This window comes from Cephus cinctus, unplaced genomic scaffold (genome assembly GCF_000341935.2).
Source record: "Cephus cinctus unplaced genomic scaffold, Ccin1 Ccin1_scaffold0566, whole genome shotgun sequence".
Lineage (NCBI taxonomy): Eukaryota > Metazoa > Arthropoda > Insecta > Hymenoptera > Cephidae > Cephus > Cephus cinctus.
This window is the reverse complement of record NW_014333218.1, coordinates 235,744-251,749: the sequence shown is the minus strand read 5'-3', so window position 1 is coordinate 251,749 and position 16,006 is coordinate 235,744. Positions and strand designations below refer to the sequence as shown.

Sequence of the window (16,006 nt, the reverse complement as noted above, 5' to 3'; positions counted from 1 at the left end):
GGGGAAAAAAAAAAAAAAAAAAAAAAAAAAATACACGCACGAAGAAACGTGACGTCGCGCGACGTCGGTCAAAAATCCCCTGGGACGTATTTATTTTTTTTATTTTTATTTTCTTTTTTTATTATTTTTTTTTTTTTTTATTTTCGACCCCTCCGAAAGGCGACGTCCCAGGACGTCCCTGAGATTTCCAGGCGCTTTATTCGCCGCTCTGTCTAACCCTCCCTCGCAGCCCTCCGGTGCCGTGAAAGGAAGTAGGTTGCGGAAGCTAGATAGACGCCTCGGCGGAATACAAAATATAAGTAGCGACCGTATTCATATGTGGGTATTCCTTTTTTTTTTAAATTTTTTTAAAATTTTTTTATTTTTTTTTTATTATAAAAGTGAGAAAATCAATAAAGAGTCGTTAGGATGGGGCTTTAGCCTTCGCTCTTTTTATACTTTACGCTCTCTGTCTCTCTCGTGCTTCGTAGGTACTCCTATGTCTCTTCGTGTATTCGTACGTTCCTCTCTCTCTCTCTCTCTCTCTCTCTCTCTCTCTCTCTCTCTCTCTCGTTGTATAAGCGTATGCTGTTTTTCGGCCTTGAACTTTTAACGTACCATTAATTCAATCGTCAGGCTCAGGCGCCATTCGCAGGGTCTGTATCGGTACGCGAAGTACCTAGTGGCAATCTTCAGCGAGATGCAGACACTTTCCGGCTGGCTTCCTAGAGTCGGTTCCCGTTAAGTTATTCAAATTATTTAAATTGGATCACGCGATCGCTTTGCATAAGGTAAACGATGGCTGAGTATATCGATACCGACGGTAGATCCCTTCGCGTGCGCTATGATGGTGCAAAATTTTTTTTTTTTTTTTTTTTTAATTTTCCCGAGCTTAAAGACTATCCTTATAATCGTTTCGCGTGTGGAACGCGCGTCCTTTTTTTTTTTTCCCGAGAATCGTTCCCGTGTGTCCACACGCGAGGACACGCATGGCCTCTGATTACGTTCGTAAGGCGAAAGTGGGACTGTGTTATTTTTTTTTTTTTTTTTTATCAGGTACGAATTCATGTTTGGGTTTGTTAATTGCACGTGTCAATTAATCAACCCTGACCGTGGCAATTCGCCCTCGTTGCAGTTTCATACCTTCGGGTCGAGTCATTGCATCGATCATTCTGTCAGCTGGGGATGTGGAACGAATCTCTCTCTCTCTCTCTCTCTCTCGCGGGCCTCAATTTCGACTCGTTAATCCTAGCAGCACCTTCTATCATCTTCAGAGTCACTGTCGGCAGTGCTTTTTGCCGCTGTCAGTGTGAGCCGCGGCTTGTGTGCCAAAGGCGCCCGCCCACCCCTGCCACTCACTGGGGATTTCCGATAAAAATAAAGAAAAATCAGAACCGACAGACGCGGAGGGATTCCAGCGTTTTTGACTTTGCCGCGAGAAATCGATACGGGTATAGTGCGAAATAGCAGCGGGTGTGGAGGTCGTTGGCGATATATGGGGGATGAACGATTTTATTTATTTTCTTTCCATTCACCCTCCATCGTAATCGTCACGAGGGCAAATTCATTAAGTCAAGTTCACTTTGGTTCACGTCACCCGTTTCGCCCTCTGCCGTTCACATTTCTCAATAAGGAATACCCGACTTTGAATCGCTCCTCCAGGGGCGTCCGATGTAAATGGCCGGGGCCCACCTGCTCTCTTCGTGAAGTTTCTTCCTTCTGCCTGCATTTCGTCATCGACGATTCCGGAAGTCACGTCGATTTGAAATATCGCAAGGACCCACTTCGGACCTAATGGGTCGCACGCGTTATTTGTCCCCGCATTGTTATCGTCGTTTGTATCGATATGCGGTCGATAGAGAAAGAGAGACAGACTTCCTGCCATTTGCCCTGGCTGTCTCTCTCATCGTCAACCCCTCCGGTGCCACTGATTCCCCGCGATACTAGAGATCTCTTGTGGATGAATTCAGAAGTGCCCGTCGACAGGTCAGAAGGACCCTGAGTGCCATCTGTCCGCTGATCCTATCAGCTCGATGGACTCGAGAGTTTTGAGTCAACCCTACCTACCTACCTACCTACCTACCTACCTAACGCTGCAAGCTCACATCCGATGCGCTTGATCCTTTGATGATTCACAGTTGACAACTTCACGTTGAAGCTGTTGCACGTCTGCCACCCACCCATCCGTATGGCAACGTGGTCGCACCACTTCACTGACCGATAAACCGGGTATGCATTGTTGGGGAAGACAATGCCCGTTGGGTCCAGCCCGGATCCCCTGAACGATCATCCGTTTATCTACTTTTTCACCGAACAATCCACTCGTTGGCTCCACGGGATTATTACCTTGTCTCCGTGTTCGGGAAAATAGACTCATGAATGCTGTGCAAGGGCGGTGGGAGGTGGTTCCTGACAATCTTGGGTGGGAAAGGGGGTCGGAGGGGGGACCGAGGGATCATCAATCTCCGGTACGATGGGCAGGGCCGTATCGGGACCGGGTCGGCTGCGAACGGGTGACGCACCCCTTCTCGATATACTCGATCGATCGCGAATTTACGTCGATTTGCTAATAATTTACGAGGCGTTCGGGACAATTATGTGTCTTTTAAAAATTTATTTTTCTGGTCTCGCTACACGTAGCTGGTCGGGTACTTACACAGAGCAATGGTAGAGGAAGCACTTCCAGCCACTCGGTCGCTCCAGGAAGTTGTAGACTTGGCCCTGGAAGGTGGCTTTGCCGGCGCGTCGATGCTCCTTCACGTGGTAGCGACCTTCCCACGTGTTGCGGTCCCCACCGATTCCAGCCAGGAGGAGCCTCGGGTCGACACCTACGGGCAGGACCCGATTCATTAGAAACTCGATCTTTTCCAAGGTCAGCCGTTCTGGTCTACCGATTTTTCGGGTTTCGTTCGTTGTTTGTTTGGACTTGGACGTCGTAGCTACTTTTGGGGATGACAGGGTTCAGGTCGATCGAGCCTATACCGAAGTGACCTTTCACCCCTAACCTTCACTTCCAGGGACTCTCGCGACACGTCGATCTAATTAAGATCGTGTAGGGTGTCTCGTGCTAGTGTATTTTTTTTTTTTTTTTTTTTTTTTTTTTTTTTTTTTCGAAGGCTATCTACCCTCTTACTGGTATGCTGAATTTTAGTTAATCGATATCACGGCTTCGCGCTGGGAGTGATTTTTTATGGGTGGGACAAAGTTTGACGTTTCGTCGGAGACACTCCGTTGCCAGATACGTATCGGGGGGTATTGACGTTACGTTTGCAAATTGAGTCTCGGGATGGGCCAAAGTAGGCCCCTGGGTGTTATTGTCGTTTCATGGAAACTTCAAGCCCTTCGTATTAATTTTACTTGTTCGACGAACGCATTCGCTCGGGCCTCGTTCGCTCCTTCACAATGGACGTTAAATTTGATAGAGAGCCTATGCGAAGAGGTTTACGCAACGTGTATAGCAGGAGGCTCGTCAAAAGGAAAATATTCGAGGCTCGTCAAATCTACATCGATCGGATAATATCGTGTTGTCGATTAATGGAGTGCTTCTTTTTCCTCGGTTGCTCAAGCAACAATGGGTCGTTTCGCGAAGAGGCGCCTTAATCGCCAGCAAAGACTTGGCCAGCGCCGCGAGTTCCCGAAATCGACCTGATATTAGTTTCCTCGCGAAACGGGGAATCCCCTTTGTTAGGGGTTCAAGGATGACGTTCTGTTATTTCACGCTTATAGGAGGATTACGACGACTCCCTCGAGAGCCTACGGTTTCATTGTTATTACCAAACTTTTGTTACGGACTATACTTGTTTACTAATAAATTTGCTTTTTTTTTTTTCTTTTTTCGCATATTTAAAGGGAGCACCCACCCTCCCCCTGTCTGATAGATCGACAGGGTTTCTTTACCGTGTACTGGGGGAGCGACTGGCTCGTAGGTAAATCTCGACCGGGTAATATAATTTTTTTTTTTTCAAACCTTTATCGATTATATTAATTCGATATATCGATTTGACAATTGACGTTTCGTTGTTTCTGGTAGCGCGGTTGCTTTAGATGATAATTTCTTTTATTTGCTTCGCGGTTCGCATTTGTAGATCTGGCTTTTCTTTGACGCTGTTATCGCGTTGGGCTTCGCCTTTCAATTTCTTTGCAAACGTCTCGCGGCTGCCTTCGGATTAGTCTCCTTTAAATCCTTTCATACTATCGTCCCACCGGACTACGTGGCGGCTGGAAGTTTTGAAAATAATTATGTGCTACGCCATTGTTCTCACTGCTCGAGGCATCCTCTTTGTGGAATATAGGTTAGGTGGAGTTTCTGTATAATGTAGAGAGAGAGAGAGAGAGAGAGAGAGAGAGTGAGAGAGAGAGGGAGAGAGAGAAAAAGTACCTGTACTCAAGTGACTTTTATCCTAATGAAATCGCGAATTCCCTTAAATCCATCATTTTTACGGGCACTACGTGCGCTCCGAGACGATGCACCCTTGTCGATTGCGAAAACGTTATGTCGCTTGTTCTTGTGCAATTGTTTGTATCAATTCGCAATTTTATTTTAATTCGCAATTTTTTAGCAGGTCGGTTTTTCTTTTTTTTGTCCAAAATTGACATTCGCTTCTCGACGTTAATCCCCGCGTCTCCTTGTCGCCTGTCGACTACACAAATTTCGAGTCCACGGTCCTTATCGTCGATTCTGGTCTATTCGAATCGTCCCTCCGATTCACGTTGCGTAACCTCAAGCGATTCTCGATAAATATCTGTGGGGCTTGCAAAAGCGGCGAATTCACTCTTTCGACATTGGCCGAACGTTTCACCTTACGTCAGACCATCGTTACAATGTCGCGTCAGCAGTCGTTCGTTTTCTGTCTCCGTTACGTCAGCTCACGATCCGACGGCCGTCGTATCCTGAAATTGGCTGTCAGATCGAAAGTACGAAAGTTTCGAGTTCGATTTTTCATTAGTCCTCATGAAAATTGCATTGAGCTTTTTTTACGCTCCTTGTACCGCAGGCACGTTTATCCTTTACGTATTTAATTCGATGCTCTTCCGGTGGGCCGAGTCAGCCTGACGTGACTCCAGCCTAAAACGGCGTTACGGACATTAGGCTGACGGAAGGTCGTTCGATGATCACGTAATATTTCCTCGGGTCAGTCAGTACCGAATTTTTTGAGTTTCGTAGATTCCAAGTCGACTAACAGGGAAACCGAATGGCTTCTTTGGACTTGACTTTCTTTATGTCCCAAGCCCACCAGTTGATTCGCCGTTTGCACGCGTCCTCCCGGTACTTTGGTATACTCGCTGCCGAAGGGTCTGGGTTTTTTTTTCTTTTTTTTTTGTTTCCTCTTGGCAGACACTCGGGATTCACGAATTCGTCCTACTTTTGGTCTTTGGCGAAAATTTAATTTCGACGAATTTCGTTCCGTTGGGTTTACCAAAATTTTCGGTACTTGGTTATCCTTGGGTCATTCGGGAATTTTCCCACCTAATTTTGGGCCCTGCTCGTGAATGAGGTTCTGGAGTCGAGTAAAAGAAGTCTTTGGGTCAAGGGTCGAGGGTTGAAATCTATCCCCTTTGGCATCGTCATGCTTCGTTTTTTTTTTTGCGACTGAACTTGCATGTTGAAATCGGTGAAAATTTGCAAAAAATCTCTTTGTCAGCTTTTTGCCTTGGTCGGTAGAAAAGGCAGCGCGGATCGGCCTAATTGACGGTGAAATTATTAGAGGGTTTACCGTATCGGGCGGTTAATGCTGAAGTTTTGACGCGAGCGATGACTTTTTGCTTCCTCACAGAGGAAGCTATTTCTTTCTGCTTCTCAACCCGGTAACAGTGTACTTTAAACCAGGAAACTTTTCGAAGCGATTGTCCCGCAGTTGGTTTGTTCGTTCGTTACTTTTGTCGATTCGTGAGAATATATTTTTCATGTTTCCCCAGTCGATCGATGGCTTCTCCTCTTTAATTCGTATTATCATATTTCAATGACGGACTTTGGCTTTACCGATAACTTCTGTACGGGGTGGTACCTGTAGTTTCTTTCCTGTACAATCATTACCGTACACCTTCCCTGTACACGTGTAGGTTACCCGTATGCGTGAAAGGTAAATTAATCAGGGTACAGGTCAAGTCAAAAAGAAATATATCGATAAGAAAACATTTTAAGCCCGTCACTATCGTTAAACCTCACAAGACTGCACATTGTCCCAGATCTGGACCAAATAGATTTGACCATCAATTTCATCATATCGAACGTATCACGTGTAATCAAAGATGTCAACCTGTCATCGAAGAGCCGATCGTATTGACAGATATGAGTTTTGACAGTCGCGAAAAGATAAAAGTGACGTTTTATCAGCTCGCGGCAGATTCTGGGCAGCCGCGATGAGAATGCGCCTTGTCCGTTTACGAGGTTTCGTATTTGTGGAAACGACAGTAGGAAACCTGAGGGAAAGATCCGATTCACGAGAAATGATGAACGATCCTTGACGACTTGGATTGTCGCTCACGTTGAAAAGAGGAACGATCGATCCCGATCGATCGGGAATCGAATCGGTTGAAATGATGCTTGGCGCATCGACCGATCTGAATGGATGTGGCTGGGTTATAAATTACAGGATACGGATGTTGTGGAACCTCCAGGCGGGGTGGTGAATCATGATTTAGGGTCTGTTCACCTGATCATTTCCCCTAATTCCCTTGGAATCATCCCTTACCGGCTGTGAAGGTGTCGTTGTTGTCGGATTGAAGGGTCGCACTGGTGTCGGACAGAGGGGACGCGGTTGGTCGGATGTCGAGGGGTGCTTCCAAACCAAGAAAATCGGTACCAGGACCATTTCCGCTGGTATTGGTCGAGAGTCCACCACTTCCGTTTCCACCCGGGGCTGGTCCATTGCCACTGCCGACTTGGACTATCGTCACGCTGAGCGGCCCCCGGTTACCTGGCAAACGTCGTAAAGTAGGTTATGCCTGGTACGTTGGTTGTCTTATTCAGGAGATTAGGTCACGAGGGTGAGTTCTGAACCGGGTGGGTTGTTATCTGTCCCAAACTGGTTCGACGCGACTGATGATGAACTTTGCGGGTAAATGTCAAGCTCTGCGCGAAACTGTCCTAGTACTGTATCTGGTTAGGTTTGCTTGCGTCATACGTGCTCCGTTTGGTTGCAGCGTCTAGGGGGTCGGGTGGGTTGGTGGGAATGGGTTCTGAAAGAGGAGCAGAAGGTGGCGTCGGGCTCTGATGCTCCAACGAGGGTATCGCGTATACGATACACGGTGTCACGTAAGTAATAGCTTATGGGTGGCTGCGTCTCATCACTTTATTTTTTCGATCGTTCTCAGTGGATGAACTTAACGATTGGGACAAAACGGGTTCACGGAACCGGATTGGTCTAGCTCTGGGGGCTGATCGAGTTTCGATTGATCCTTGGCTAGGGACTGAAAAGTGAGAAGGCGTCGTCGGGTTAAGTGACGCTGCCATCAAGGAATTTAGATAAGCTCTGATCACAGCTGATTAAGACATACGGGTTGGTAAGGAGGTCATTTCAAGCTGGTTGGTAATATCTTGGAGGCTAGCTATGACGCTGAGGTCGCAGATACCAATTAATGACGTAAATTTAGGGTCTTTCAGGAGTTCAAAGACCAAGCGGGTACCTGGTCTGGAGACTGGAAGAAGTTCCTGGATCTCCTCCAGTGGCATCGCTTGTCCGTGATGCTCGCGTCGATGAGAAAGATTTCTCATGCCTCCTGGAGGCTGGTGGAACGAAGGGATGCCTCCTGGCTGATGATGCGACGGGCCTGGACGAGGGCGGCGGGGGTCCGGGTGGCGGTGACGAGGCTTCCTCCTCCTGGGGCTGAAGGTTCAGGGTGTCGCAGGGTGGACGGTCCTGGTAGAGCGTCATCGCCCCGCCGTCACTGCTGCGAGCATGCCCTTCCTGCCCAGGGTCGTGACGCACTTCCTGCCGGTTCTGGAACAGGAAGTCGAAGAGGCCATCGGAATCCGCTCAATCTTCCCAACCTGGTACAATTATGGAGGTCAAGACCTTGGGACCAGGACGTTCTTAAGTAGAGGCAAATTTTGTAATTACGCTCATTGTAATTTTACGTGATGATGATGATGATGGTATCAACGGTATTGGGGCTTGGGGTTGTTCTAGGTATCCTACGATGGTGGGTAACCTCCAAGGTCAAATATAACGTAATTTGATAATCGTCGGCATTATTAGACCGGGTCTACCCTTTCACCCATCCCCGGAACGTACATATATTTCTGCAGCAGATGGGTTTAAGCATCACGCGAGATGGTGGTTTGCCTCGGACCTTATCCGCACGCTTTCGACCTATTATATTTCTTAAGGGTGAAGAACGATGCGAAAAAGTAGGTTAGCCTCGGATGAGGTTGCGGGGCGCGGGGGTCGGGAAGGTCGGGAAGGCCGCCTTTTATCGGTCGACTGGCCAACAAAGCCGGGTTATACATATTATTCCGTGTCTAATGGACAGGCGTGCACGTTGCTGGGAGTTGGCGGTGAGGAAGAAGAGGGGTCAGGGGTGGCAGCCCCTGAAACTTCGCGTTCGCCCTGGTACGCGACGCCTGCCGTCGCTCTTTAATCGATAGAGAGTACTCTGAGGTACTTGGTACCTCAACGTTCTGCATTCTTCCTTTGGGCTCTTTCCAACCACCTCATCCTGCGAATCTGATTCCTCCCATGATTCTTCTCGTCCAATTCAACTACGTTATTCCTTGCTTCCTTCGCTACAGGATTTGGATGTCCAACCGTACGGTGTTACAGGAATTTTGGATTTTTAAAAAAAAGTCGATTCGTATATCTATCTCCTCCCGCGTGATCGATACTACGGAAGACCCGGTCATCAGGAAGTGCAGTAAATTTCTTTGAGATTGCTTCCTGGTAAGCTGCCGTATTTGAGGTATTTCAGGTATAATGGACGAATCGTTAAGTTTACGTCGACTTGGAATTTCTCGACGCACCCTTGTTCTCGCCAATTTCACGGCAATTCCGAGTACTCTGGGTATTGGACGATGGTTGCCCGATTGACCTCTAAACCAACTCTCTGAAACACTCCCTACTTCTGATAAGGAGTCGCAGCCGGCCCGTAGGTAATTGCCAAGGTAAATTATTTCCTTGCCGTCGCGTCTGTCCGACCAGCTCGGAACTCTTTTGCACGGGCTACCCTTCCCTCTGCCATCCCCTCCCGGCCGCGTGACGTTCCTCCACGGCTTCCGCAACGCTCACCACACTGCCCCAATAAAATATCCAGAGGAAATGAAAGTGGTTCCTGGTTCCACCCCTTCTTCACCCCTTACCCTAAAATTGTTCCCTATGCCCGATAAGCTGTTCCTGAGGTCGGTCAAAATTTTATAATTTTTTATTATCAACGCGTCCTTCGGCCCCCTCCTTTGTAGACCGTCACTGTGGGTCCTCAACGGTCGTCGCTCGTAGCAGCGAACGTTCGTTGCGGATCTGCCTTTTTCTTCTACTTGCGACGAGTAAGTGCACGGCCATAGGTATCTATGCTGAGCATCTCAGAACTTAGCCCCACTTTTCGATCTCGACTGTCGATAAAACAGACGTTACTCCGAGGCGCTTCTCATAAATTGTAGATAGTAGACGAAGATAACGCGACTCGGCCCGAGATGGCAATTACCAACGTGATAACAACTTTTGAAAGATCCACTCGTGCAACGGATACACCTGGGAGTTGGGGGTCTGGGGAATTTAATTAATCTTCAGGGACAGCTCGTGCAGGTCCGAAGGAACCTGACGTGGATGAAGGCCCTGGGTCCCAGGGAACGTCTGGCAGCGCTGCGTGGGAGCTGGATGAGGTTGCACGACGTGTTCCCGTCGTCGCGGCTGGCAGACTGCAAATATTTGCATACCGGTCGAAAGTAAATGTTTGTGACGCAGGGGCAGCCCGGCGATGTCCAGGTGATCGATCGATACGCGAGGAACCCGCGAAAATAGCAACGCGACGTTAACGTCATCGATGCACCCTGGAGGCGGCCGTGGGACTGACCTTTTGTGTGGCACTGAGGGTGTGGACCAGGGAGTAGACCTAGTCCAGGTCAGATTAGGGTGGAACGGGTCGTTCAGACCGCGTTGCTGGCCACTTGGACCAGACCCGGCTCTACCGGGCTAGACCTAGAGTGGCGTGGGCCGGACTGCTGTAGTCTGGGACGGGTGCGATTCCTGTGCATAACACATCGTGTATAGGAATAAGATGGAGCGTGGGTGGGGGTGGGTGGGTGCTGTACGCGCATTGCCAGGGTGAAGCCTTGAAATACGATTCGCGGGAAATTAATGTTTGCCGATCGATAACGTTGGGTGTCTGGTAGGCGAGGACGCGGTTAACGATGACACCCAGCCGTCCCCTGTGTATATGCAGGTTAACGTGGACGGTACCAGGATGGGGGATGACGCTTGGTTTAGGTGCAGGCCTCCTTGATCGATTGCGGGGTACGTCCGGTTGGCTTTTCAGATCGGCGGAGGAGCCCTCGCGGGTACCGGTTAATCTTTGACGATCGGACCCGAGATGGTTGACTAAATGATTCAGGGTCTGAACGGATGAACGCGGTGAGGTTGCATATGTATTATTCGCGAATTCGCGGAATCCTTGGACGGGGATGATTTCTGGATTCGTATTTGAAGCTGCTTTGCCGTATTGCCGTTATTTAATTATTCAGAAAAATATTTTGGGCTTCCGCTATACACGTGCCTTAGCTTCTCTACGTCCGGGGGGTGGGTTAGGGGTTGGAATGACGACTCTCTTGCCCTACATTGGCGATCTTGTGTTCCCTGCCACTATGCCAATTCCCTCTTTGTGAAAATTGCCTTGAATTCGCAAAAGCGGAACTTCCCAATGGTACCACTAATTCTGGGCTTCGCGAAGGGGGGGGATGCGAGATTTGATATTAAAAAATTTGAAGAAAAAAAAATATATATATATATATATCGATAAGAAATTTGAATTTTGACTCGATGCGCTACTGTGTATTTGAAGAAAATTTCATAAGCAACATTTGTACACGGGTCCGTCGTGCGTCGTAATTTCTTTATATTTTTTAACGACGTCAGGTGCCAGGTCCTGTCGCTGCCGTGGGTATAGGCCTTTATCATAAAAACATCGAGAATGCTGGATGAGAAGGTATCGCCGTCACGCGAGCACGTGAGGCGGGAAATAGCGACAGTGGAAAAGTTGCGGGAGACAGTGACGGAGAGCTGATCAAGACGGTAAGACTAAGATAGGAGATAGTGCGACGGGGAGTGGTGGGAGTGCGAGAGAGAAGCGATTAGGGGGACGAGATAACGCGACCGACGGAGACAGAAAAAGAAGACTCGACTCGTTAGCGTGACGTCACGCGATCCTTCAGTACCGCACTGGGCCACCGAGCGCGACCCACCGTTCTCGTCCTCGCGATCAGCTATACTCCTTTGCTGTGTTACCTGCCTTTCGTCGCTCTCCGTGGACCAGCCTTCTCCAGTCTGAGCTTCTCCTGCCGTAACCATGCGGAGCAGCGGGTCGCCCTGCTGTTTTTCTATCAGGTCCCCTTACGTACCTGTTGCGAATCCGTGACAGGTCCGATCTCTCGAGTTCCTCTGGTAAAGTTCCTTGGCGTCGGCGTCGTCGTGCACACGTGCTTTGGCGTCGCGGCGCTTCTGACCCAACAATCGGAAGCGATCGCACGCCCTGACACCTCCAGACAACCACGCGCACCGGCTTGCCAGATTACACGCAATTTCCACAACGCGTAACGAGGTCTCTTTTCTTTGGTACCAAAACGTCAAGGATTTACGGGCTGTGTCAAAGGTCAGATCTCTGATTGACCTCGGCAGGACGACGTGGACGAGTATTCTCGGTCTGATATTTAATTACATTGTCGATTTTAGGGATCGAGACACACGCGTTTCACTTATGGATCTCGCTGATGCTGGATCCACCCTTTCTTTTTCTAAATTCTACCTCGGTCCGTCTGGCTACCATTCCAACCTGTTTGCCTGCCTGACCTGACCGCCTGCCTGCCTGCCGAAGCAGGGAAAGGACTCTCTCCTCGCGTCGCCGCTCCTCTCCACGGTTTGCCACTCCTCGACGCACCGCTAGGGGATGCGCGCAACCCCTAGTGCGCCGACCAGTAATATCGTGCGAGGGCGACCTTTCCACCGCCCGAAGATCAACTTCAGTCTGCTACCCCCCTATGGTGCTACTATACCACCCCTTGATACAGATCCTACGTTGGTCTTTAGGTTTCGGTCTGCGTCCCCCAGACCGTCAGCACCCCCTGTCGGGAGTGGCCGTAGACTACTTTTCGACCCTTGCCTGGAGCGAGTGTCGGTAATGCAGACGATTGCCGTACGACGTTTTATTGAAGTTTCACTGCGTTGGTAAGCGACAGTCGGGGAATAGAATTTTGTGATCATCGCCTCCGTCGATAATGCATATCCCGTCGTAGCCGAGCTGAACGTGATCACGAACGGGTAGCCTGGCGGGCAGAGATTCTCCACAATTTACGACTGATTCCCAGAGCAACCCTTAGAAAGAGGCCGCTTATCAGATATTGCCTAAATATTTTTTTTTGTAATCTTAAATTCAAATGTACAGTGTATGCTCGACAAGATTTACTAAGACTATCTGTTAAGGTGCTGTCAAAAGCCAGCACCTTATGCCTGCCTGCGTTAAGGAGTGCAGCGATGTGGTGCTAGCTTCCATCATTATTCAACAATAGATCCAAGCGGAACTATGGTCCCAACATTGAGTACTTGAGAGAACTATTTCGGAACTGTTTGAAGCACAATCGAAAAACAACACTGAAAGCCAGCTCCTTATGCATACCTGCACTGAAGCGTATGGTGCGACTAGTATCCTTAATAGGTATTTTAACTATGTTACGTAGCAAAACTGTTGTTAACACTAATCGTACCACCGACGGGTCATTTGACCCTTTTAAAGCCAAAAATACGTTTATAAAAAATTGACGGTATGTTTAGTGTTAAAACCTATCAGGAACTATAGAAATTCTAGTTAAGTGCGTAGCACGTACAACGCTCAGACACCAATTTTTGAAGTTCTTCAAGAAAGTATCGTTTGTACCTCTTTCCAATCAGTCCCCTTCGAAAGAGTATAGTCTCTAGTATATCTCCACTGCGTTCCATCGTTTGTACCTTCATAGTTTTCTTTTAAATTCAATATTAGTGCGTAGTAGGTACAGGGTCTAGGCACCATTTTTGTGAGTTTTTCAAAACATTTATAGGTAGTATAGTTATAAGTTAAAGGTGATATAGTTATAGGTAGTAGAAAAAGTTTAATAATCCGTATGCGTGCGAGAGAGACGCACTTAGAGCCCTGCTGTGCTAAGGAAACGTACGCTTTAGGAGCATTACAGGGTGCGTCAACGGTATCCTGAAATGCGAACGATTGCCGTTACGAAAAAAAGTGTGACGTAGTGCGTCGCGAAACGTCTCTTTCTATACTCTTTATCTTTTACCTTCATTTACGGAAAAAAGTGTGACGTAGTGAAGTGATACGTTTGAATAAGTGCGTCGCGAAGGCATTATCTAAAGTTCGCGGAAATTCGCGTAGTGATCTATTCGTAACAAGTGAAGAATTAGTCCGCAACCGAAAATACAGGAAGTGCAAAATAGTGGCCAAGGCTGGAATCGTCAAGTCGTCACCAAAGTGGACCTCGAGTGTCGAAAGATGTACTGGACCAATGAACAATACAAATGGACAAGGGAAAGGCAGACGAAGATCCTGGGGTAAGTGATCTTTTTCTTTTTTCCTTGTTTTTTTCTACTCACCATAATCATTTATGTAAGCGGCCATGCTGAAAGCCATAAATTTGCTATACTATACACTATACCGGAAGTATAGCATAGATCTGACTTATATTTGTGTGAGATTTTGGTGATGCATTCGGAAAGTGTTCCCATGCTGCGCGGCAGTGTCTGACTATATTTCCAGCTATACTTGTTTCCGAGTGATCAACCGCAGATTCCGCTGTGTGCTAAATAATTTTTCCTCGTCCACGCGAGTCTTCTGGATTTTGCCAATTCCGCGTTTATAGCGCACCGACGAGAGAGGAACACTGTGGACTCACTATTAAAATACACTTTTTTAAAATCTCTTGAAAATGATTCAACAATAGGCTTTTTCAATAGTTCTCGAGAAGTTCTATAGTTCCCGATAGGTTTCAACAATCGTTCTGCTACGCAACATCGGTAATATATGTATTAAATATGCTTGTGGCATCATACGCTTCAGTGCAGGCAGACACGAGTTGCTTGCTTTTGTCATATTAAACTTACCGAGCTCACACTGTGCGATCGAATTTAGGATTGCAAAGAAATAAAGTATTTAGGCTATATCCGATGAGTTGTCTCGTTCCAAGTGTTGCTTTGGGAACCAGCGATAAGTAGCGGAGGACTCTGCCCGCCAGGTTACCCGTCCGTGATCACGTTCAGCTCGGCTACGACGGGATCTGCATTATCGACGGAGGCGATGATCACAAAATTCTATTCCCGGACTCGCCGCTACGATTTAGCGCCATGTTTTTGGTATCGCCTAAAACCGTAGCGTTGTGCATCTCCCTACTGATCTCTGCGTGTACCGATTATTCTACCATCAGGGATACCTATACCATCCCTTCTGATGTTGCTGTTGCTACCACTGGCAAGCACTTACTCTTACTCTGCTACTACTGACCTCATTTTCCACGGGGTTGAGTACCGACCTCAAGAGACTGGTGGCTGCAGTGGCGAGCGAGACGCGATCGTTAACTGCGGTCTTGTAATTGAGTTAAATATCGAGATTCGGAAAAACGTATCAGGACCTACGGAACTGCGTGGGATGCGAAGGGAACTCCAGGTATTTTTTTTTTTTTTTGGATTTCAGCACACGAGATTCTGACCTCGTAATTACCGCTGGTTGCGAAATTGAATTTTTTTTTTTTTTCTTTTTTTTTTCGATGCCGTTTTTCTTTGCCAAATGACCAGAACTATTGCCGAAACCCTTTTAGGATCTATACACCTTTATTTTGGCTTCCAGCACATCTGGATCTGAAATTAGGATTTTCTTGTTTTCGATGCCGTTTGTTTTTTTCGATGTAGGAAAACTTTTTTTTTGCTGTTACTTATTTTGCAATACGAAATCCTTTGAATCTTTTTCTTTTATTTTTCGACTTTCTCACCCTCGTGGCCTTTCTCACCCTCCTCTTGAAGGCTTCGCAAGATCGAGAGTCTACGTACTCGAGTTGGGTTATGTACTGTGTACGGGTATGTTGTATGCAGTCAATGTACCGGGGGGTACAGTATCTCCAATCCCAAATAGACCCGAAGTTGCCGCGATCGAAAATGACTTACTCCCTGGTTTTCGCGGCAAAATCTAGTGATATCGTCGGGCGGTCAAATATTTCGAATTTCTACGTATTCCACTAAAATGGACGATAGCTCAAAAATCAAGGACTAGATTATCCAAAACAGTCCCATTTCCAGAAAGACTTTACCTTCTGTACGGTAAGCAGTAATATTACCAATAAGATTGATATACGTGATCAATTAATCATTTGCACATGAAAGGCGTTTAATTACGTTAACCTACAACGATAACCTATCGATGCTCTTGGCTTTCCCTTTTCCGATAATCAAATTACGTCTGACTGTCCCTTAGAGTTCGTCTACCACGATTACACGTAATTTCATCCCCCGAATTAAAAGTAATTCAACCCCTTGGTATTTCACAAGTTATCAGGACTGTCAAGGAGTGACGAAGAAAGACGAAATCCGTGAATGGTCCAGCAGAGAAAACGAAGGCGGCGACGCATCCCTTAATTTCGTCAACAGGAAGTCCTCATCAAATTCCATCCCTATCCCACTTCCGGTGTATCTACCCCACTTCGAAGGTATCCTCACAATTCGACTTGTCGCATTTTTCACGTTGGCGTCGCGACGCGCCCCCGTCTGCATGATCGATAGACGCCGCCTCATTCTGAAGTCTCTCAACCACCACCACCACCCCCACCACTTCCTGCCTGCCCCCCCCTTACCCC

The 16,006-nt window shown here is 47.5% G+C and overlaps 2 protein-coding genes across 8 annotated transcripts in view; one reads left to right on the top strand and one right to left on the bottom strand.

Moving 5' to 3' along the window:
- The window catches only part of LOC107268596 (potassium voltage-gated channel subfamily KQT member 1), a 28,018-nt gene extending 15,984 nt beyond the window's left edge, over window positions 1-12,034 (bottom strand). For 3 of the 5 annotated variants that reach the window (XM_015741531.2, XM_015741533.2, XM_015741534.2), the window contains exons 1-4: window positions 11,525-12,034; window positions 7,606-7,919; window positions 6,672-6,896; window positions 2,636-2,807 (exon numbers count right to left, since the gene is read on the bottom strand). In XM_015741531.2, coding sequence (XP_015597017.1) covers window positions 2,636-2,807; window positions 6,672-6,896; window positions 7,606-7,693 — 485 coding nt within the window. In that variant the 5' untranslated portion in view covers window positions 7,694-7,919; window positions 11,525-12,034. The other 2 variants (XM_025085879.1, XM_015741532.2) reach the window with 2 other exon arrangements.
- Window positions 12,035-13,458: 1,424 nt separating this feature from the next.
- LOC107268593 (teneurin-a) overlaps window positions 13,459-16,006 on the top strand; it is a 233,321-nt gene continuing 230,773 nt past the window's right edge. Inside the window, exon 1 of one of the 3 annotated variants that reach the window (XM_025085864.1) lies at window positions 13,459-13,718. In XM_025085864.1, coding sequence (XP_024941632.1) covers window positions 13,686-13,718 — 33 coding nt within the window. In that variant the 5' untranslated portion in view covers window positions 13,459-13,685. The remainder of the gene's footprint in view (window positions 13,719-16,006) is intronic. The other 2 variants (XM_025085865.1, XM_015741516.2) reach the window with 2 other exon arrangements.